Below are 22,145 nucleotides of genomic sequence, written 5' to 3'. Positions count from 1 at the left end.
TGAGTGATATGATTTTTCCCAACCTTTCACCTTCAGCCTATATATGTCTTTTCCTATCAAATGCATCTCTGTAGGCAGCGTATTGTTGGGTCTTGTTTTGTGATCCATTCTACTAGCCTGTGTCTCTTGATTGGTGAGTTTAAGCCATTAACATTTAGGGTTATTATTGAGATATGGGTTGTTCTTCCAGCCATATTTGTTTATTTATGTTACTAAACATGGTTTGTTTTCCTCTTTGATTATTTTTCCCCCCTTTACTGTCCTACCTCCCACTGTTGGTTTTCATTGTTATTTTCCATTTCCTCTTCCTGTAATATTTTGCCAAGGATGTTTCGAAGAGATGGTTTTCTAGCTGCAAATTCTTTTAACTTTTGTTTATCATGGAAGGTTTTAATTTCATCTTCCATCCTGAAGCTTAATTTCGCTGGAAACACAATACTTGGTTGGAACCCATTTTCTTTCAGTGTTTGAAATATGTTAGTCCAGGATCTTCTAGCTTTCAGAGTCTGTGTTGAAAGATCAGCTGTTATCCTGATTGGCTTACTCCTAAATATGATCTGCTTCCTTTCTCTTGTAGCTTTTAAAATTCTCTACTTATTCTGTATGTTGGGCATCTTCATTATAATGTGTCTAGGTGTGGGTCTCTTATGATTTTGCACATTCGCCGTCCTGTAGGCTTCTAGGATTTGGGATTCTGTCTCATTTTTTCAAGTCTGGGAAGTTTTCTCGTATTATTTCATTGAATAGATTGCTCATTCCTTTGGTTTGAAACTCTGTCCCTTCCTGTATCCCAATGACTCTTAAATTTGGTCTCTTGATGTTATCCCATATTTCTTGGATGTTCTGCTCATGGTTTCTTAACAGTCTTGCCGAGCTGTCTATGTTCTTTTCATGTTGAAATACTTTATCTTCATTGTCTGATGTTCTATCTTCTAAGTGTTCTACTCTTCTGGTAGTATTCTCAATTGAGGTTTTAAGTTGGTTTATTGCTTCCTGCATTTCTAGGATTTCTGTTTGTTTGTTTTTTATAACCTCTATCTCCCTGTATAGTTGATCTTTTGCTTCTTGGATTTGTTTATATAATTCATTATTGAAGTGATCTTTCATTGTCTGATTTTGCTGTCTGATGTCTTTCTTGAGACTCCAGATCATCTGAAGCATGTATATCCTGAATTCTTTATCTGACATTCCATCTGCTGCAGCTATTACCTCTTCTAAAGTTGAGTTGACCTGCATTGCTTGTGGTCCTTTCTTTCCTTGTCTCTTCATACTGTTCGCGTTCCTTTCTACTTGGTGAAACTGTTGTGCTATTGAATTTTCCCCCTATATATTTATATTGGTCTTGTATAGTTGCAAAGTCTCCCTCACAGGCGCGGGCAGCGGCTCTGCTCCTCCTCCAATTGGGGCAATGTGCGTACCACGCTGGCAGGCGGCTGGGCCTGCTCTGCCGATCGGTAGGAAGACCACCTACCTTGCAGGCGCGGGCGGCGGCTCTGTCCCTCTGCGGGCCGCTAGGCTTGTTCTGAGGGTGGCCGCAGTTCTGCCTACATTGCAGGCGCAGGCAGTGGCACTGCCCCTCTCCAGGCCTCTGGGGCTGTTCTGCCTGTGGGTCGCAGGTCCGCCTACCTTGCAGGCACGGGGGTGGGCGGCTCTACCCTTCCTCAGGCCACTGGGCCTGTTCTGTCTGTTGGTTGCAGGTCTGGCCTGTTCTGATGGTGGTCACAGTTCTGTCTACCTTGCAGGCGCAGGGGGACGGGGTGGCTCTGCCTCTCAGCAGGCTGCTGCTCCTCTTCTGCAGGTGGGTCGCAGGCCCGCCTACCTTGCAGGAGTGATTGGAAGCTCTGCCCCTCCGCGGGCCACTGGGCCTTTTCTATTGGTGGTCACAGTTCCGCCTACCTGGCAGGCGTGGGGGGTGGGGGGCAGCTCTGCCCCTCAGCAGGCCGCTGGGCCTGCTCTGTGGGTGGTCACTGTTCTGTCTACCTTGCCGGCGCAGGGGGAGGGGGCAGCTCTGCCTTTCAGCTGGCCGCTGCTCCTCTTCTGCCGGTGGGTGGCAGGCCCGCCTACCTTGCAGGAGTGATTGGAAGCTCTGTCCCGCCTCGGGCCACTGGGCCTTTTCTGTCGGTGGTCACAGTTCTGCCTACCTGGCAGGCGCGGGTTTTGGGGGCGTCTCTGCCCCTCAGCAGGCCGCTGGGCCTGCTCTGTGGGTGGTTACATTTCCCTCTACCTTGCCATCGTAGGGTGAGGGGGCGGCTCTGCCTCTCAGCAGGCCGCTGCTCCTCTTCTGCTGGTGGGTCGCAGGCCCGCCTACCTTGCAGGAGTATGATTCCGTTCTTAAAGTCCATTTTCATGCAAAGTTCTTGGTTTCACGTATGTTGAGATTGTGAGGGCCAGAGGGGGAAGGGTAGAGGGGAATAAATGAGAAGAGCGAGAATAGAAAAGTCTCTCAGAAGTCTGTTTTCTTCCAGTAGGTGGAGTTGTGTATTGCTAGCTTGAGTCTCTGTGGTAAGGGTGGTGGAGGTAGCCAGTTTGAGAGGGCTTGAGCTTCTACCTGGAGCCTCCCTACTCTTAGTCTCTGAGTTGGAAACCAGGTACCTGTATAGTTGCTGTTCTGCATTGATAGCTACGCCCCCCCCAAAAAAAAATCTCGTGAGAAAAATCTTGAGTTTTCATAGCTGGAGGTAGGGGAGTTGAAAACCGGCTACCTGAGCAGCCTCAGAACTCAGCTGGTAGCCATGGTGGTCACTGATAGATGGTGAGTAAGGTTTTCCAAGATGCATTCCATCTGTTACCTGTGTAGGGTGTTCTGTGAGGTGGGTGGTTCTGGGGTGACTTTTGGCCATGTCCAGAGCTTGGCCTGGTGACCCACAAGCAAAGCTTCTGTGTTCTGTGCTACCTGTCCTCTGTGCAGAGAGCGCCTGCACAGCCCAGACTTCTGTCTGAGCTGAGAGCGAACCTGCAGCCAAGAGCTCACACAAGGCTGAGATTTCCATCTGAGCTGAGAGAACATGTGCAGCCAAGACCTTTGAGTTCCCACTGAGCCGAGAGCAAGCACACAGCCGAGCCTTCCATCTGCACAGAGAGCTCCAGTGTGGCCCTAGTTTTCTTCAAATTTCTATGATATTGGGCAAGGCAAGTGTGAGGGTTAGGGCTAGGGCTAAGGTTAGGATTAGGCTTACAGCTAGTTTTAGTGCTACATTTGGGGCTAGGTTTGGGGAGGAGGTTTATGGTTAGTGTTAGGACTATGGGTAATGTAATAACTAGGATTATGGTTATGGCTAGTTTTAAGGTTAGGGTTATGGATAGGTCTAGTGTTAGGGAAGGTTTGGCTAGGATAAGGTTTAGAGCTAGGGTTTGTGTTAGGGTAAGGGTCGGTGTGGAGGTTAGCATTGGATTTTCGGTTAGGAGCACAATTTTACTAGGGTTAGTTCTAGGGGTATTGTTAGTCATTGTGTTAGACTAATGGTTATTGTTAGTGCTGGAGCTAGGTTTTTGTTTAGGGCTATGGCTAGAGTTATGGCTATATATAGGATTAAGTTTAGGTCTAGTGTTAATGTTACAATTAGTTTTAGCTATAGGTTTACCCATAGGGCTAGTGTTAGTGTTTGGTTTAGGGTTAGGGTCAGGCTTAGACCTAGGGTTAGTTTTAAGGTCAGAATAAGGGTCAGGTATAGGCTTAGGGTTTGGCTTAGGGTTAGAGATAGAATGAGGCCTAGGGTTAGGACTAGTAATAGAGTTAGGGTTTGGGGTAGACCTAAGGATCAGGGTTAGGACTAGCATAGCGTTAGGATGAGGGATGGCATAGGGTATGAGATAGGGTTAGAGCTAGGGTTAGGGGGTTAGGGTTAGTGTTAGGGTTAGGGTTAAAGCTAGGTTTAGGGTTCAGATTAAGGCTAGGTTTTGTGTTAGGGTTAGGGCTATTGCTAATGTAAGACCTGGCATTACGATTAGGGCTAGTTTTAGGATTAGGGTTAGAGCTAGGTCTAGTGTTCGGGTTAGGTTTAGGGTTAGGGTAATGTTTAGAGCTAAGGTTTGTTTTACAATCAGAGTCAGGGTTATTCTTAGTTGTACAGTTAAGTTTAGGACTCAAATTAGGGCTAGGTTAATGGCTAGGCATAGTGTTAGGGTTTCGTTTAGGTTAAGGTTTAGGATTAGAGCCGTAGCTCAGTTTTGCTTGAATGCTATGTCAATGGTGAGGAATAGTTTTCAAATTAGCATTAGGATTAGGGCTAGTGTTAGGGTGAGGTTTAGGTTTTAGGTTAGGGTTAGATTTAGAGTGAGGGTTAGATCTTCGTTTAGTGCTAGGGCTAATTTTGGGACTAGGGTTAGGGCTAGGCTTTGGGTCATGGTAAGGGATAATGTTAGAACTAAGGCTAGGCCTAGGGCAAGAGTTACAGTTAGTCTTAGGGCTAGGGATATGATTAGATTTAGGTTTAGGGATAAATTAGGTCTAGGATTAGAGCTAGGTTTAGTATTAGGGCTAGGCCTTGGTTTAGGGCTAGGGTTAGAATTCGGGTTAGGGTATGGTATAATATTATAGGTATGTTAAGGGCTAGGGTGAGGGTTCACTTTAGAGTTAGACCTAGTGATAGGGTTAGGGTTCGGGTTAAGTCTAGGTATAGGGCCAGGATTAGGGCTTTTATTAGCATAAGGGTAATATTAGGCCTAGGGGTAATGTTAAGTCTAGGGTTATGGTTAGGGATAGTTTCAGGGTTAGATTTAGGGTTTTTTAGGTTAAGGTTTAGGGTTAGGTCTCAAATTAGGTTAGATTATGTTTAGGGTTACGATAATGGATATGGTTAGATTTAGGGTTCAGGTTAGGTTTATGGTAATGAATACAGTTAGGGTTATGGATAGAGTTAGGGTTATCCTAGGATTAATGTTAGGGTTAGGGTTAAGGTAATAGATGGGATTAGAGCTAGAGTTAGGGCTAGGGTTATGGTTTGGATTAAGGCTAGGGTTAGGATTAGGTTTAGAATGAAGTTAGGGTTAAAGCTAGTGTTAGGGTTAGGGTTAGGGCTAGGTTTTAAATTAGGTTAGGGTTAGGGTAGGGCTATGGCTAATATAAGAAATAGGGTTACCTTTAGGGCTAGTTTTAGGGTTAGGGTTAGGGCTAGGTCTAGTGTTAGGGTTAGGTTATGATTAGAGTGATGATTTGAAATAGGGTTAGTGTTAGGGTCAGAGTCAAGGTCAGTGTTAGTTTTAGGGTTAGGGATAACACTAGAAATAAGGCTAGAGTTATGGGTAGGTGTAAGGTTAGGTTTTGTGTTAGGGTTAGGGCAAGAATTAGGGCTAGGTCTAATGTCAGGTCTGAGGTTACAGTTAGGTTATTGTTAGGGTTAGGGCTATGGCTCAGTTTTGTTTTAGAGCTACAGCTAGGTTTAGAACTAATTTTAGGATTAGTGATAGTGTTAGGGCTAGTGGTAGGGTGAGGTTCAGGCTTAAGATTAGGGTTATATTTAGAGTTACGGTTAGATTTAGGGTTAGGACTTGGGCTAGGTTTAGGGGTTAGGTTAGGGCTTTTGTTAGGGTTATGGTAACAGATAAAGTTAGTACTAGAAATAGGTCTAGGGCAAGAGTTAGAGTCAGTCTAAGGGGTTGGTTTAGAGTTAGGGTTATGATTAGCCCTCAGTTAGGGCTAGAATTAGAGCTAGGGTTAGTGTTAGTGTTAGGGTTAGGGTTAGCATTAGTGTTAGTTTTGGATTAGGGTTAGGGTTAGTGTTAGGGGAAGGGATGTGGTTATAACTAGGTTCAGAACTAGGGCGAGGGTTGAAATTAAGGATTGGGCTAGGGTTAGGGTTCAGGTTAGGATTAAGGCTAGGTTTAGGGCTCGGATGAGGGCTTGGGTTTGTGTTACATTTAGGGCGAGAATTAGGTCTATGGCTAATGTCAGTTTGGGTTACTCTTAGGGTCAATGTTAAGGTTAGGTTTATGGCTGGGTCTATTGTAAGGGTTAGGTTTCGGGAAAGGGTCTGGTTTAAACCTAGTTGTATTGTTAGAGTAAGTGTCTTGTTTAGGGTTTGGTTTAGGTTATGGTTTAGGTTTAGGGCTTGATTTAGCATTAGGGTTAGTGATTGGGTTAGAGTAATTAATAGGTTAGTTTTAGTGTTCAGGTTAGTTTTAGGAAATGGATAGATTTAGTGTTAGAGATAGGTTTAGAGTTAGGCCTAAGGTTAGCATTTGGATTTTATTGTTGGTTGTTCAAAACATTACATAGTTCTTGACATATCATATTTCACACGTTTTATTCAGGTGCGTTATGAACTCCCATTTTTACCCCTTATACAGATTGCAGAATCACATCAGTTACACGTCCACTGTTTTACATTTTGCCATACTAGTGTCTATAGTATTCTGCTGCAATAGACACTAGAGAGAAGATGGGAGGGGAGAGGAGGGGAGGGGGGATAGTAGAGGATAGGAAAGGCAGCAGAATAGGGTTAGCATTTGGATTAGGCTTATGCTTAGGGTAATGGACAGGTTTAGGGCTAGGGTTATGGTTAGGATTAGGGCTAGGGTTAGGGTTAGAGTTAAGCCTAGGGTTAGTGTTAGGGTTAGGTTTAGGGTAAGTGTTAGGGTTTGAGCTATGTTTAGGACTAGGGCAATGGTTAGGTTTAGTGTGACATCTAGGTTTAGGGTTAGGATTAAGTTTAGAGATAGGTTTAGCTTTAGGGTTAGGATTATGTTTAGCGTAATGGATAGAGTTAGAACTAGGGTTTTGCCTTGGTTATAGTTAGGATTAGGACTAGGCTTAGAGTTAGGTCTAGATTAATATTTGGGCATGGTTAGTGTTTGAGCTAGGGTTAGGGTTAAGGCAACGGTTAGGTTTAGGGTTAGGTCTAGGGTTAGGTTTAGGGTTACACTTAGAGCTAGGCTTTGTGTGAGGTTTGGGGCTAACATTAGGGCTATATGTAATGTAAGACCTAGAGTTAGGGTTATGGCTAGTTCTATTGTTAGTGTTATGGATAGATTTTGGGTTAGCATAATTTTTAGAGCTAGGATTTGTTTTACAGAAAGGGACACTTTTGGGGTTAGGGTTATGGCCAGAATGAGGACTAGGTTTAAGTCTAGAAGTAGAGGTAGTCTTTGGGTTAGGTTAAGGGTTATTGTGAGGGCTAAGACTAGGTTTTTGTTTAGGTCTAGAACTAGAATTATGTATAGATTTAGGATTAGGTTTTTGCCTAGATAGAGTGTTAGGGTTAGTTTTAGGTATAGGGTTACCCATAGGGCTAGTGTTAGGGTTCAGTTTAGGGTTAGGGTCAGGTTTAATCCTAGGGTTAGAGTTAGGGTCAGATTAAGGGTCAGGATTAGGGTTAGGATTTGGGTTAATGTTAGAGTTAGAATTAGGGCTAGGGTTAGTGCTAGTAATAGTGTTATGGCTTGGGGTAGGCTAAGGATTTGGGTTAGGAGTAGGGTAGCATTAGGGTGAAGGTTTCCCTTAGGGTAAGGAATAGGTTTAGAGCTAGGTTTATGTCTAGGTCTAGGTTTTGTTTAGGGTTAGGTTTAAAGCTAGGTTTAGGTCTCAGATTAGAGCTTGCTTTTCTGTTAGTACAGGGCTATGGCTAATGTAAGAACTGGTGTTACGATTAGAGATAGTTTTAGGGTTAGAGGTAGGGCTAGGTCTAGTGTTCGGGTTAAGTTTAGTGTTAGTGTGATGTTTAGAGCTAGGGTTATTTTTAGGGTCTGAGTCAGGGTCAGAGTAAGTTCTAGAGTTAGGGTTAGGACTCAAATTATGGCTGTGGTTAAGGTAGATATAATCTTAGGGTTTTAGTTTAGGTTAAGAATTAGCATTAAGCCTATGACACGGATTTGTTTGAGTGCTAGTTCTAGGGTCAGGGCTAGTTTTCCAATTAGCATTAGGGTTAGGGCTAGTGTTAGGGTGAGGTTTAGACTAAGCATTAGGATATGATTGAGGTTAGAGTTAGGTCTAGGTTTAGGGCTAGGGCAAAAGTAGGAATGGGGTTGGGTTAGGTTTAGGTTTAGGGTTTGTGTTATGGTGAGGGATAGATTTAGAACTAGGGTTAATGCTAGGGTGAGAGGTAGGGTTAGGTTTACAGTTAGGGTTAGGTTTAGGACTAAATTTGTGCAAGGATTAGCACTAGGGTTAGTGTTAGGGCTAGGCCTATGTTTAGGGTTAGGGTAAGGGTTTGGATTAGTGTAAGATATGATGATATAGCTAGGTTTAGGGCAAGGTACAAAATAGGGTTAGGGCTAGGGTTAGTGTTAGGGTTAGTATGAAGGCTAGGTTTAGGGCTGGGATTAGTGCTTGGTTTAGGACTAGGATTAGGGTTTAGTTTTGTGTTAGGGTTAGGGTTGGAATTAGTGCTATGCCTAATGTCAGGTCTAGGTTTATGGTTACGTTTAGTTTTAGGGTTCAGTTTATGGCTAGTTCTAGTGTAAGGTTTAGGTTGAGGGTTAGGGTCAGGTAGAGAGACAGAGTTATTATTAGGGTCACTGTCATGATTAAGGTTTGAGAAAGGTTAAGGTTTAGGATCAGGGCTTTCATTAGCATTAGGGTAATTATTAAGGTTAGGGTAATGTTTATACTTAGTTTTAATTTCAGGTTAGGTTTAGGGTAATGGAAAAAGTTAGGGTTTGAGATAGGATTAGGGTTATCCTAAAATTAGCATTAGGGTTAGGGTTATGGTTAGGGTATGGATAGGGTTAGAGCTAGGGTTAGAGCTAGGGTTAGGGCTAGGATTATGGTTAGGATTAAGACTAGGGTTAGGTTTAGGGTTAGGGCAAGTTTTAGTGTTAGGTTTAGGTTTATGGTAATGGTTAGGGCTCTGGTTATGTTTAGGATTAAAACAGGTGTAGGTCTCAGATTAGTGCTAGGTTTTGGGTTAGGTTAGGTCTAGGATTAGGGCTACAACTAACCTAAGAACTAGGGTTGTGATTAGGGCTACTTTTAGGGTTAGGGTAGGGGTAGGTTTAGTTTTAGAGTTAGGTATAATTTTAGGGTGATCTGAGAGGTATAGTTAGTGTTAGGGTCAGAATTAGGGTCAAGGTTGGGTTTTGGTTTAAGTTAAGGGTTAGAGTTAGGGCTATAGCTCGATTTTTTTAAGGCTGGAAGTAGGTTAGAGCTAGTTTTAGGATTAGAGTTATTGTTAGGGCTAGATTTAGTGTGAGGTTTAGGTTTAGGATTGGGGTTAGTTATAGAGTTATGGTTAGATCTAGGGTTACTGGTAGGGCTAGGTTTAGGGCTAAGGGTAGAGCAAGTGTTGGGGTTATGCTAAGGGATAGGGTTAGAACTAGGAATAGGGCTAGGGCGATAGTTATACTTAGTATTAGTGCTAGTGTTAGGATTAGGGTTAGGGCTAAATTAGGGCTAGGATCAGGTCTAGGATTAGTGTAAGGGTTAAATCTAGGGTTAGAGTTAGGGTTAGATTTAGGGGAAGGGTTGAGGTTATATCTAGGTTCAGATATAGGGTGAGGGATAAAATTAGGGATAGGGCTAGAGTTAGGGTTTGGGTTAGGATCAAGACTAGGTTTAGGGCTAGAATGAGGGCTAGCATTTGTGTTAGGGTTATGGCAAGAATTAGGGCTAGGTATAATATCAGGTCTAGAGTTACAGTTAGGGATAGGATTAGGGTAATGTTTATGGCTAGGTCTATATTCAGTTAGGTTTAGGGTAAGGTTCAGGTTTAGACCTAGAGGTATTATAATGGTCAGGTAAGGTTTTGGGTTTGGATTAGTATGAGATTTAGGGTTAGCACTCAAATTAGCATTAGGGTTAGAGTTAGGGTTAGTGTAAGGGATAGGGTTAGGTTTTGTCTTCAGGTTAGGTTTAGGGTTCATATTAGGTTTAGGTTAATGGATAGGGTTAGGGTTAGGCCTAGGGTTAGCATTAGGTTTATGGTTATTGTTTGGGTAATTGATTGATTTAGAGCTATGGTTAGGGCTAGGATTATGTTTAGGATTAGGGCTAGAGTTAGGGTTAGGGTTATGGTTAAGGCTAGGGTTAGGGTTAGGGTTAAGATTAGGATATGGGTTAAGGTTTAAGCTAGGGTTAGTGCTAAGGCTAGAGTTAGGTTTAGGTCTAGGTCAAGGGTTAGGGTTAGTATTAGGGTTAGGGCTACGGTTAGGGTTAGTATTAGGCTTAGTGTTTTCCTACCGGTAGGTTAAGGGTAAGGCTCATGGATTTAGTAAGTGTTAGGGCTAGGTTGAGGGTTCAGGTTAGAATCAGAGCTAGGGATAAAGGTTGATATAAGGTTATTAGAGCCAGGTTAGTATTAGGTTTAGGGTTATGGTTAGGGTAATAGATAGAATCAGAACTAGGGTTTGGGCTATGGTTGCGGTTAGGATTAGGGCTAGGATTAGGGTTAGGGTTTGGGCTAGGGTTTGTTTACCATAAGGATTAGGGTTTGAGATAGAGTTAGAGCAAAGGATAAGTTTTGGGTTAGGTTCAGCATTAGGTCTAGGGATAAGATTATGGTAGGTTTAGGTTTAGGGTTAGGGTTAGCTCTACGTTTATCATTAGGGTTAAGATAAGGGTTAGGATAATGGATATGGTTATATGTAAGTTTAAGTTTAGGCTTATGGTTAGATTTAGTTTTAGGGTTAAAGTTAAGGTATGGGTAGGTTTAGGTTTCTATTACAAGATAGGGTTTAAGCTAGAGTTAGGGCTATGACAAGTGTTAGGTTTAGTGTTAGGTCTAGGGTTATTTTTCTGGTTAGGGTTTGGGTTAGGGTTAGTGTTATGGCTAGGGTTATCAATAGGGTTAGGGTTAGGGTTAGGGTAATGTTTATGTTCAGAGCTAGTTTTAGGGATAGGGTTAAGTTTAGGGTTAGGAATAGGGTTAGTGTTAGAGTTAGGGATAAGTCTAAGTTTATATTTATGGCAAGATTTAGGCATTGAGTAAATTTAGGACTAAGGCTACAGTTAGGGTTAGGATTCGGGCTATTGTTAGGGTGAGTGTTACACATAGGGCTAGGTTTAGGCCTAGGATTCACTCTAGGTTTTGTATTAGGTTAAGATGTAGGGTTAGGGCTATGGTAATGTAAGAGCTAGGATTATGATTAGGGCTACTTGGAGTTTTAGGGTTATGGCTAGGTCTAGTGTTAGGTTTAGATTTTCAGTTAGGGTCAGGTTTAGACTTAGCTTAGTGTTAAATGCAGGGTCCATGTTCAGGTTAATGTTAGGGTTAAGGTTAAAGACAGAATTAGGACTAAGTTTATGTCTAGGGGTAGGGTTAGACTTTGCATTAGGTTAAGGCTTATTTTTAGGGCTAGACTTAGGTTTTTGTTTAGGCCTAGGGCTAGAGTTAAGGCTACATTTAGGATTAAGTTTAGGTCTAGGACTTGGGGTAGAGTCAGGTTTAGTATAAGTTTACTGGTAAGGCTAGTGTTAAGGTTTGGTCTAGGGTTAGAATCAGATTTATAGCTAGGGTTAGTGTTATGGTCATAATAAGGGTCAGGGTTAGCGTTAGGGTTTGGGATATGTTAGAGCTCGAATGAGGGCTAGGTTTTGGACTACTAAAAGGGTTAGGGTTTTGATTAGCCTAAGGATTAGGGATAGGTCTAGGGTTACCATTAGGGTTAGGGTTTTGCTTAGGTTTAGGGATAGAGTTAGAGCTAGTGTTAGGGGTAGGGTTAGGATTAGGGTTAGTGTTAAAGCTAGGTTTACGGCTCAGATTATGGCTAGATTTATGTTAGCATTAGGGCTAGGGTTAGGGCAATGAATAATGTATGAATCAGGATTACAATTTAGTTAGATTTAGGGTTAGTGTTTACGATTAGTGTTTGGTTATGGTTAGGTTATGGTTAGGTTTAAGGTTAGGGTGAATTTAGAGCTAGGGTTATTGTTAGGTAGGAGTCAGGGACAGGGTTAGTTTTAGAATTAGGACTCAAATTAGGGCTAGGATTACTGTTAGGGTTTGGTTTAAGGTAAGAGTGGTGTTTAAGAGCTAGGGTGAGTGTTAGGGTATAATTCAGGGTCAGGGTTAGTTTTAATATTAGGGTTAGGACTCGAATTAGGGCTAGGATTTGTTCTAGGTGTAATTTAGGGTTTGTTGTAAGTTAAGGTTTAGGGTTATGTCTATTGCTCGGTTTTGTTTGAGTTCCAGGGTTAGGGTTAGCACTAGTTTTATGATGAGTATTCAGGTTAGGTCAACTGTTAGTGTTAGGCTTAGACTTATGGTTACAGTTATATTTAGAGTTAGGCTTAGATCTAGGGTTAGGCTAGGACTAAGGATAGGGCAAGGTTTAGGGCTAAGGTTAGGGCTAGGTTTAGAGTTACAGTAAGGGATAGTGTTAGAACTAGGAATAGGGCTAGTGTGAGAGTTAGAGTTTGTCTTAGGGCTAGGATTAGGGTTAGGATTTGGATAAGGGTTAAGTTAAGGCCAGGATTAGGGCTAGAGTTAGTGTTCAGTTTAGGCCTAGTGATAGAGTTATGGTTAGGTTTATGTTTAGGATAAGGGATGATGTTATAGCTAGGTTTAGAGGTAGGGTGAGGGCTAGAGTAGGCATAGGGATAGGTGTAGAGTTAGGGTTATGATTAAGGCTAGGATTAGGGCTAGGGCTAATATCAGGTCTAGGGTTATGGTTAAAAATAATTTTAGGGTTAAGTTTAGGTCTACATCTAATGTAAGGGTTAGGCATAGGCTAAGGTTCAGGTTTAGAGCTAGGGGAAATTTTAAGGTTAGGGTCAAGGTTAAGTTTTTGTTGAAGTTAGGATTTAGGTTTAGGGCTCAAATTAGCATTAGGGTTAGAGGTAGGGTAATGACAGGGTTTAGTTTAGGGCTCAGGTTAGGTTTAGGGTAATTGATAGGGTTACCATTAGCAATAGGGTTAGGGTTAGGCTTAGGGTTAGCATTAGGGTAAGAGTTATGGTTATGGTAGTGGGTCAAATTAGAGCTTAGGTTAGAACTAGGGTTAATGTTAGGAATAGATCTTGAGTTATGGTTAGGATTAGGTTTAGAACTAGGGTTAGGTTTAGGGTTATGGTTAGTGTAAGTGTTCGGTTTTCAGCTAGAATTATGGCTAGGGAGAGGGTTAGTTTTAGGGTTAGGTCTATTGATAGGATTATGGTAGAGTTAGTGTTAGGGTTAGGGTTAGGGCTAGGGTTATCATTAAGGTTAGGTTTAGGGTTAGGGTAATGGATACAGTTAGATATAGGGTTAGGGTTAGGGTTAGATTTTGGTTTAGGGTTAGGATTAGGGCTATGTTTATGTTTAGGTTTATGGTTAGGATTAGGGCTATGTTTATGTTTAAGTTTATGGTTAGGTTTAGTGTTTGAGTTAGGGTTAGGGCTATGCTGTTAAATTTAGGATTGTGTCTAGGGTAAATTTTCCAATAGTTTATCCTAATACTAGACCTAGTCCTAACCCTAATCCTATAACTAGCCCAAATCGTAACTCTAGTCCATACATTGGCTGTAACTTTAACCCTAGCTCTAACTCTAACCTAAACCTAGCTCTAAACTGAGAGCTAACCTTAGCTTTAATTCTTACACTAACACTAACACTAACCCTAACCCTATACATAGCCCTAACCCTAGCTCTAACCCTATCCCTTACCCTAAGTTAACCCTAACCTAATGCTAACACTAGTCTTAACCTTAATCCTTAATTTAACTCAAAGCCTAAACCTATTAGTAGTCCTAACCTTAGCCCTCATTCTAGCTCTAACCATAACCCAAACCTGACATTTATTCTGACCCTAACAGTAACCATAGGTCTAAACCTGACCTAACTTTAAAGCGAATCCTAACACTAGCACTAGAAATAAACCTATACATGAACCTAACCCTAACACTAGCCCTAACCCTAACCTTAACCCTACTACAAATCCTATCCCTTACCCTAAGCCAAACCCTAAACTTAATGCTAACTCTAGTCCTAACCCTAATCCTTAGCTTAACACAAATCCTAACTTTATTACTAGTCCTAATACTAGCCATCATTCTAGTTATAACCATTACCATAACACTAACCCTAGCCCTGATCCTAACCATAAACCAAACTCTCACATTAGCCCTACCTGTAAACCTATACCTAAACCTAATGCTAACACTAGCCCTAGACATAAACTTAATCATAAATCTAGCCATCTCTCACCCACGACTGATACAAAAACCTAGCCCTGGTCCTAATGATAACCCTTAACCTAACCCAAACACTAACCCTACATCTAGACCTAGCCAATCCTAATTTAAGCTCTATCCCTAACCCTATTCCTAATCCAAATACAGACCCTGACACTAACACCAATTAGCTTTAAAACTGATCGTAACCAAAACAGAAACCTAACACTAGACATAGCCATAACTCTAACCATAACCCTAGTTCTTATATACCCATAGCCCTAACCCTAGCTCTAAATCTAACACAAAATCTAGCCCTAATCCCTGACCTAAACCTAGCCCTAAGCATAACCCTAACACTAATCATATCCCTCACACTAATCCTAACCCTCCACTTAGACCTAAACCTAGCTAAATCCCTAACCCTAACTCTAAACATAAGCCTTGCCCTATCCCTAAACCTAACGCTAACCCTAGCCCTAATCATAATGTTAACACTAACCCTAATACTATCTCTATAATTATCCATTACAATAAACCTAACCCTAATCCAAATGATAACCCTAGCTCTAACTCTAACTGTAAACCTAATCCTAGACCTAACCCTAAACCTAACCCTCATCATAGCCCTAACCATAGATCAAATCTTAAACTATACTCTAACTAACCCTAGCCCAAACCCTAACACTAACCAAAAACCTAAAACTAATCCTAACCCTAACTTGACATCTATTCCTATCCATTAACCTAACTCTAAAGGTAACCTTAGCCCTAACCCTAACTCTAACCCTAATCTTAACTGTAAATCTAACCCTAGACATAACACTAAACCTAAATTTCACCCTAGCACTAACCCTAGTTCAAAACCTAATCTATATCCTAAACCTAACCCAAAAACTAACCCTCGCCCTAGCCCTAACCCTAACCCTAACTCTAGCCCTAATCCTAACCAAAACGCTAGCCCACACCCTAGCTCTAATGCTATCCATTACCCTAAAAATAATCATAACACAAATGCTAACCCTAGGCCTAACCCTAACCATATAACGAACCCTAACCATACCCATTATCTTAATCTTAACCTGAATCCTAAATTTAAACCTATCCATTACCCTAAACCTAACTCTAACCCAACCCTAATTTGAGCCATACCCTAAAACTTAACCTAACCCATAACTGAAACCTGAAGTTGATCTTAAAAAAAACTCCTAATTCTAAACTTGATCCGTACCCTAAAACTAACCCTTATAAAAGACCTAGCCATGAAACTAACCCTATAACTACCCCTAGCCATAACCCTAAACCTCACTTTATCCCTATCCCTAAAAATTGTGCTAAACCAAAAAAAACTGTAGCTCTCATCCTAACACCAAATCTATCCTTAATCCTAATCCAATCCTATCGCTATCCCTAAACCTAATTCTAATCATCTCTCTAGCCCTAAACCTAGCTATAACCCCATCTCTTCCCCTAAACCTAACCTTAAACATAGCCCTAAAATTAGGCCTAACCGTAACACTAATCCTAGACCTATTCCTAGGCCTAGTTTAGCCCTAACCCTAATCCTAACCCTAGCCTTAAGATTAAATCTAATTCTTGCCTGACCCTATTTCTAGTTCTAACCCTATCCCTTACCATAACCTTAGCCTTAGTCCTAAAACATAACCAAGCTATAGCACTAACCCTAATACTTAACTTAAACCAAATCCTAACCCTACATCTAGTCCTAAACCTACCCCTGATTCAAGTCCTATCCCTAACCTAAAACTAACCCTAACCTAACACTAATTGTAGCTCAAAACATCACCCTAAACTTAAACCTAATCCTAAAACTAGACTTAGTCCTAATTGTAACCCTAAAATTAGCCCCAATCATAACCCTAGTTCTTACATTAGCCATATCACTAACACTAGCCCTATCAAAACCCAAAACCTAGCCCTAATCTGAGCCCAAACACTAGCTTTACCCCCATCTCTAACCCTAAATGTAGATCTAACACTTACCCTAAACCTAATCATAACTTATTTCCTTACGCTAAACCTAAACCTAACCCTAACAAAAACCCTAGACCTAACCCTAGATCTAACGCTATCCAATACTCTAACCCGAACCCTAACCCCAATTCTAACCCTCAGCCTCACCCTAACACATTCCCTAACCCTAACCTATCCATTATCCTAAACATAACCCTAACCCTAAAGCTAACCTAATACTAGACCTAGACGTAACAATAACCCTAAAACTAGTCCCAATTGTAACCCTAGTTCTTACATTAGCCATAGACCTAAAGATAACACCAAACCTAGCCCTAATCTGAGCCGAAACACCAGCTTTACCCCCATCTCTAACCCTAAATGTAGATCTAACACTTACCCTAAACCTAATCATAACTTAATTCCTTAAGCTAAACCTAAAACTAACCCTAATAAAAACCCTAGACCTAACCCTAGATCTAACCCTATCCAATACTCTAACCCGAACCCTAACCCCAATTCTAACCCTCAGCCTCACCCTAACACATTCCCTAACCCTAACCTATCCATTATCCTAAACATAACCCTAACCCTAAAGCTAACCTAATACTAGACCTAGACGTAACAATAACCCTAAAACTAGCCCCAATTGTAACCCTAGTTCTTACATTAGCCATAGACCTAAAGATAACACCAAACCTAGCCCTAATCTGAGCCCTAACATACCCTTAACTGTAACCCTAGCCCTACCCCTAACCCTGACCCTAAGCCTAGCCCTAACCTTAGCCCTAACCCTAGCACTAACCCTGTCCCTTAACCTAAGCCAAACTCTAACCCTAAAGCTACCTAGTTTTAACCTCATCCCTATCCTAACCCAAAACCTAACTCGATTGCTAGTCCAAACACTAGCTCTCAATCTAGCTCTATCCCTATCCAAAACCCTAAATCTAACCCTGACCCTTATTCGGACCCTAATACAAACCATAGGTCTAAACTTGATCCTAACCCAACTGACCCCTAACATTGGTGCTACCTGTAACCCTATACCTATACCTTACCCTAACACTAGACCAAGATCTACACCTAATCCTTCATCTAGTGATAACTCTAGCCATAGCCCTAAACAAAAACCTAGCCCAAAGCCCTAACAACAACCCTTATCGTAACCCAAACACTAACTCTAACCCTAGACCTAACCCTAGTCCTAATGCTGGATCTAATCATAAACCTAACCCTAACCAAAACACTAACCCTTACCCTAACACAAACCCTAGCTCGAAACCTTTTTCTAACAGAAAACCTAACCCTTACCTAGGCCTAGCCACATCACTAACGCTAAAACTAGCCATAACCATAAGCCAAAGCCTACTTCTAACTCTATACATTACCCTAACCATAACCATAATTTTAATGCTAACCCTAGCCCTAACCCTAACTCTGACTTTAACCCTAAACCTTGTCCTAGTGCAAATCTTAGCTCAATCCCAAATCCTTAAATATAACCTAATGCTAACACTAACCCTTGGCCTAAACTTAACCCTAAACTTAACCCTAGCCCTAATCCTAACCTTAACCCTAGCCGTAACTCTAGCTCTAACCCTACCCATTACTCTTACCCTAATCCTTACCCTATCCATTACCCTAACCCTAACTCTAACATTAATGCTAATTTGAGCCCTAAACCTAAACCTTATCCTAACCCAAACCCGAAGCCTGACCATGACCCTAATAGTACACCTAGCTCTCAACCTGACCCTTCCCCTAAATGCAACACTTAAAGTAGACCTAGCCATAAACCTAACCCCTACACTCTCCCTAAATGTAAACCTAGACCTGACATGAGCCATAACCCTAATTCTTGCCCTAAAGCTAACACAAAACCTATCCCTAATCCTAGTGTTAAACCTAGCCTTAATCGTAACCCAAACCATAACCCTAGCCCTAACACTAAAGCTAATCATAAAACTAGCCCTAACCCTAACCATAGCACTAAAACAAAACTGAGCAACAGGCCTAACACTAAACCGTAACTTAAACCAAACACTAGAACTACACCTAGAACTAACCCTAGCCTTAATTCAAGACATAATCCTAACCTTAAAAATAACCCAGAACCGGACTCATATCCTAACACTCACCCTAGCTCTAAACAGCACCCTAAACTTACACCAAACCCTAAGAGTAAACCTATCCCTAATTCGAGTCCTAACCCTAACTGTAAAACTAACCCCGACCTGACTCATATCCTAACACTATCTCTAGCTATAAATATCAATCTAACTTTAAACCTAAAGCTAACACTGACCTATCCCTAACCTAACCCTAAAACTAACCCTAATTGTAACCCTAGTTCTTATATTTGTCATTGCCCTAACCCTAGCCTTAAACCTCACACAAAAACTAGCCCTAATCTGAGTGTAGCTAAAACTAGCTTTAACCCTAACCAAAACCATAACCCTAGCCCTAAACCTATGTCTAACCCTATCCATTACCCTAAGCAAAACCCTAACCTTAATGGTAACCCTTGACCTATTCCTAATTCTTAGCCTGAACAAATATTAACCCTATTAATAGTCCGAACCCTAGATCTAATTCTAGCTCTAACCCTATCCAAAACCCTGAACCTAACCCTGACCCTTATTCTGACCATAACACAAACCAGAGGTCTAAACCTGACCGTAACCCTAAACCAAACCCTAACACTAGCCCTACTGGTAAACATATAACTAAACCTAAACCTACCATTATCCCTAGATCTAAACCTAATTCAAAATCTACCCTTAAGTTTAGCTCTAGACCTAAACAAAAACCTAGCCTTAGCCCTCACAATAACCCTTAAACTAACCAAAACAGTACCTCTAACTCTAGACCTAAGCCTAGTCTAATTCTGGCCATAACCCTAACCCAAACACTGTCCCTTTCTATAACACAAATCCTAGCTCTAAATTTTATGCTAACCCAAAATCTAGCCATAACCCTAACAATAAACCTAGCCATAATCCTAACTCTAGGCCTCACATTACATATAGCCCTAATGTTAGCCCCAAACCTCACACAAAACCTAGTTCTAAGCATAACCTGAACCCTAGCCCTAGACCTAACCCTAACCCTAACCCTGTCTTGATGCTAATCCTAGCTAAAATCCTATCCCTTGCCCAAATATAATCTAGACCTAACCTTAACCCTAACCCTAACCTTAACCCTAACCCTAGTCTTTATCCTAACCATAACCAAGGCCAAACCCTGGTTCTAACTCTATCCATTACTCTAAACATAATCTAAGCCTAATGATAAACTTAGCTCTAAACTTAACCCTAGCCCTAAACCTAGATTTCACATTAACCCTAACCATTGCCCTAGCCCTAAACATAGCTCAAACCCTAACACTTACCCTAAACCTAACCATAACACTAAACCTAGGCTTAACCCTAACCCTAACCCTAGCCCTAATCCTAACCATAACCCTAGCTTTAAACCTATCCATTAACCTAAACATAAGCCTAATCCAAATTCTAACCCTAGGCCTAACTCTAAACCTATCTTTAACACTAACGCTATCTATTTCCTAAAACTAACCTGAACACTAAACCTAACCATATTAGTTACTCTAACCCAATCCCTAAACCTAATGCTAACCCAAGCCCTAAACCTAAACCAAACCCTAAACAAGACACTTACCATAACAATACACCTAGCTTTAAACCGGACCCTTTCCCGAAACCTAACCCTTACAATATACCTAACTACCAACCTAACCTCAACACTATCCCTAAGTGTAACCTGAACTGACATTAGCCATAGACCTAATTCTCGCCCTAAACCTAACACAAACCCAAGCCCTCAGCCTAGCCCTAAACCTAGCCTTCATCCTAACCTGAAACCTAACCCTACACCAATTCCTAATTTCAACCCTCGCCCTAGTTCTGAACCTAGGTATACCCACATCCCTTCCCCTAACCCTAACGCTAATCCTAATCCAACAATAACACTAATGCTAACCCTAACCCTAACACTAACACTAACCCTAGCTCTAATCCTAGCCCTAATTTAGGGCTAATCGTAACCCTAACTCTAACCCTACCCCTAAGACTAACTCTAGGTCTTGCCCTAGACCTATTTCTGGTACTAACTCTATCTGTTACCATAACCCTAACACTAGCCCTAACCTAACCCCTAAACCTAGCCCAAGTCCTAACCCTAGATCTAAACATAACTCTAAATATAACCATAAACCTAAGCCTGAAACTCACCCTACCACTAGCCCTAACACTATCGCTAATCCTAAAACTGGTTCTAAATCTAGCTGTAACTCTAAAACAAAACTGAGCCCTAGCCCTAACCCTAACACTAACCTAACTGTAACCTCAGACCAGACATTAGACCTAGCCCTAATTCTTGCCCTAACCCTAACAGAAAACCTAACTCTACACCTACCGATAACTCTAGCCTTATTTCTAGTGTTATCCCTAACCCTAAAACTAAACTGACATTGACTCTGACCCTAACACTAGCCATATTTCAAATCATCACTCTAATCATAACCTAACCCTAACACTAGTCCTAGCCCTAACTCTAACCCTAAAACTAGCCCTAATCATAACTGTAGTTCTTATATTAGCCATAGCCCTACCCTAACCCTAACATAACCTAAAACCTAGCCCTAACCCTAACCCCAACACCAGCTTTAACCCTAACCTAACTCTAAACCTAATCCTAACCCTAGCCTTAATCCTAACCATAACCCTAGCCCTAACTCTAGCTCTGAACCTCTCAATTACCTTAACCCTAACCCTAACCCTAATACTAATCCTAGGATAACCCTAACTCTATCCATAACCCAAACACTATTCATTACCATAAACCTAACCTTAACCCTAAACCTAACCATATCCATTAACCTAACCCTAAACATAATCCTAACCTAATTTGAGCCCTAACCCTAAACCTTAACCTAAACAAACCATAACCGTTATTCTGACCCTAATAATACCCCTATCTCCAAAAGTGACCCTAACCTTCAACCTAAACTTTACACTATGCATAGCCATAAATCTAGTCCTGAAACTATCCCTAAACGTAACCCTAGACCTAAGATTAGTAATAACCCTAATGTTAGCCCTTATGCTAAAAAAAAAAAAAAAAAAAAAAAAAAAAATACCTTAATCATGGCCCAAAACCTAGCCTTAATCCGAACCCTAACCCTATCACTTGGCCTAACCCTAAAGTGAAGCCTCACCCTAGCCCTTAACCTACCTATAATATTATACCATACCCTAACCCGAATTCTAACCCTAGCCCTAAACCAAGGCCTATCCCTAATACTAAACCTAGCTCTAATCCTAGACCTAATATATCCCTAACCCTAAATCTAATCATATCCCTAGCCCTAAGACTAACTCTAACTCTTGCCCTAGGCCTAGCCCTAGTTCTAAGATTATCCCTTACCATGACCCAAAGCCTTGCCCTAACCCTAGCCCCAAAATTAGCCCTAGCCCTATACCGAGATGTAACCCTCACTCTAAGTCTAACCCTAACCTAAAACCTAAACCTCACCCTAACACTAGCCCTAATCCTAATGCTAATTTGAAAACTATCCCTCACCATAGCCATAGCATTCAAGCAAAACTGAGCTACAGCTCTAATCTAATCCTAAACTTTAACCTAAACCAAAACCTAACACTTTGCCTAGCCATTACCCTAGCCCTAATTTGAGTCCTAAACCTAACCGTACAACTAAGAATGACCCTGACTCTGAACCTAAAACTAACCTTAGCTCTAAACATCACCTTTACCCTAAACCTAACCCGAACACTAAACCTAGCACTAACCTTAATCCTAAAACTAGCCCTAATCATAATGCCAGGTCTTACATTAGCAATAGCCCCAACCCTAACACGAAACCTAGCCTTAATCTGAGTCCTAACCCTAGTTTTAACCCTAAACCTAGCCCTAGCTCTAACCCTATCCCTTACCCTATTCCAACCCTCATCCTAACTACCCTAGTCCTAACCCTAATCCTTAGCCTAATCCAAACCCTAACTCTATTACTAGTCCTAACCCTAGGCCTCATTCTATCTCTAACCCTAACCCAAACCCTAAGCCTATACCTGACCCTTATTCTGATCCTAACACTAACCCTAGGTCTAAGCCT

General features: G+C 41.5%; 1 protein-coding gene across 1 annotated transcript in view; it reads left to right on the top strand.

The window, feature by feature from the left end:
- Nucleotides 1-2,732: 2,732 nt before the first annotated feature.
- LOC139704465 (uncharacterized) overlaps nucleotides 2,733-22,145 on the top strand; it is a 40,633-nt gene continuing 21,220 nt past the window's right edge. Inside the window, 1 exon segment of the mRNA XM_071607291.1 lies at nucleotides 2,733-2,752. Within this exon segment, the coding sequence (XP_071463392.1) occupies nucleotides 2,733-2,752 (20 nt within the window).

This window comes from Marmota flaviventris, unplaced genomic scaffold (assembly GCF_047511675.1).
Source record: "Marmota flaviventris isolate mMarFla1 unplaced genomic scaffold, mMarFla1.hap1 Scaffold_65, whole genome shotgun sequence".
Taxonomy (NCBI): Eukaryota; Metazoa; Chordata; class Mammalia; order Rodentia; family Sciuridae; genus Marmota; species Marmota flaviventris.
The sequence above is the reverse complement of the archived record's forward strand: the minus strand, read 5'-3'. Positions and strand labels throughout refer to the sequence as shown.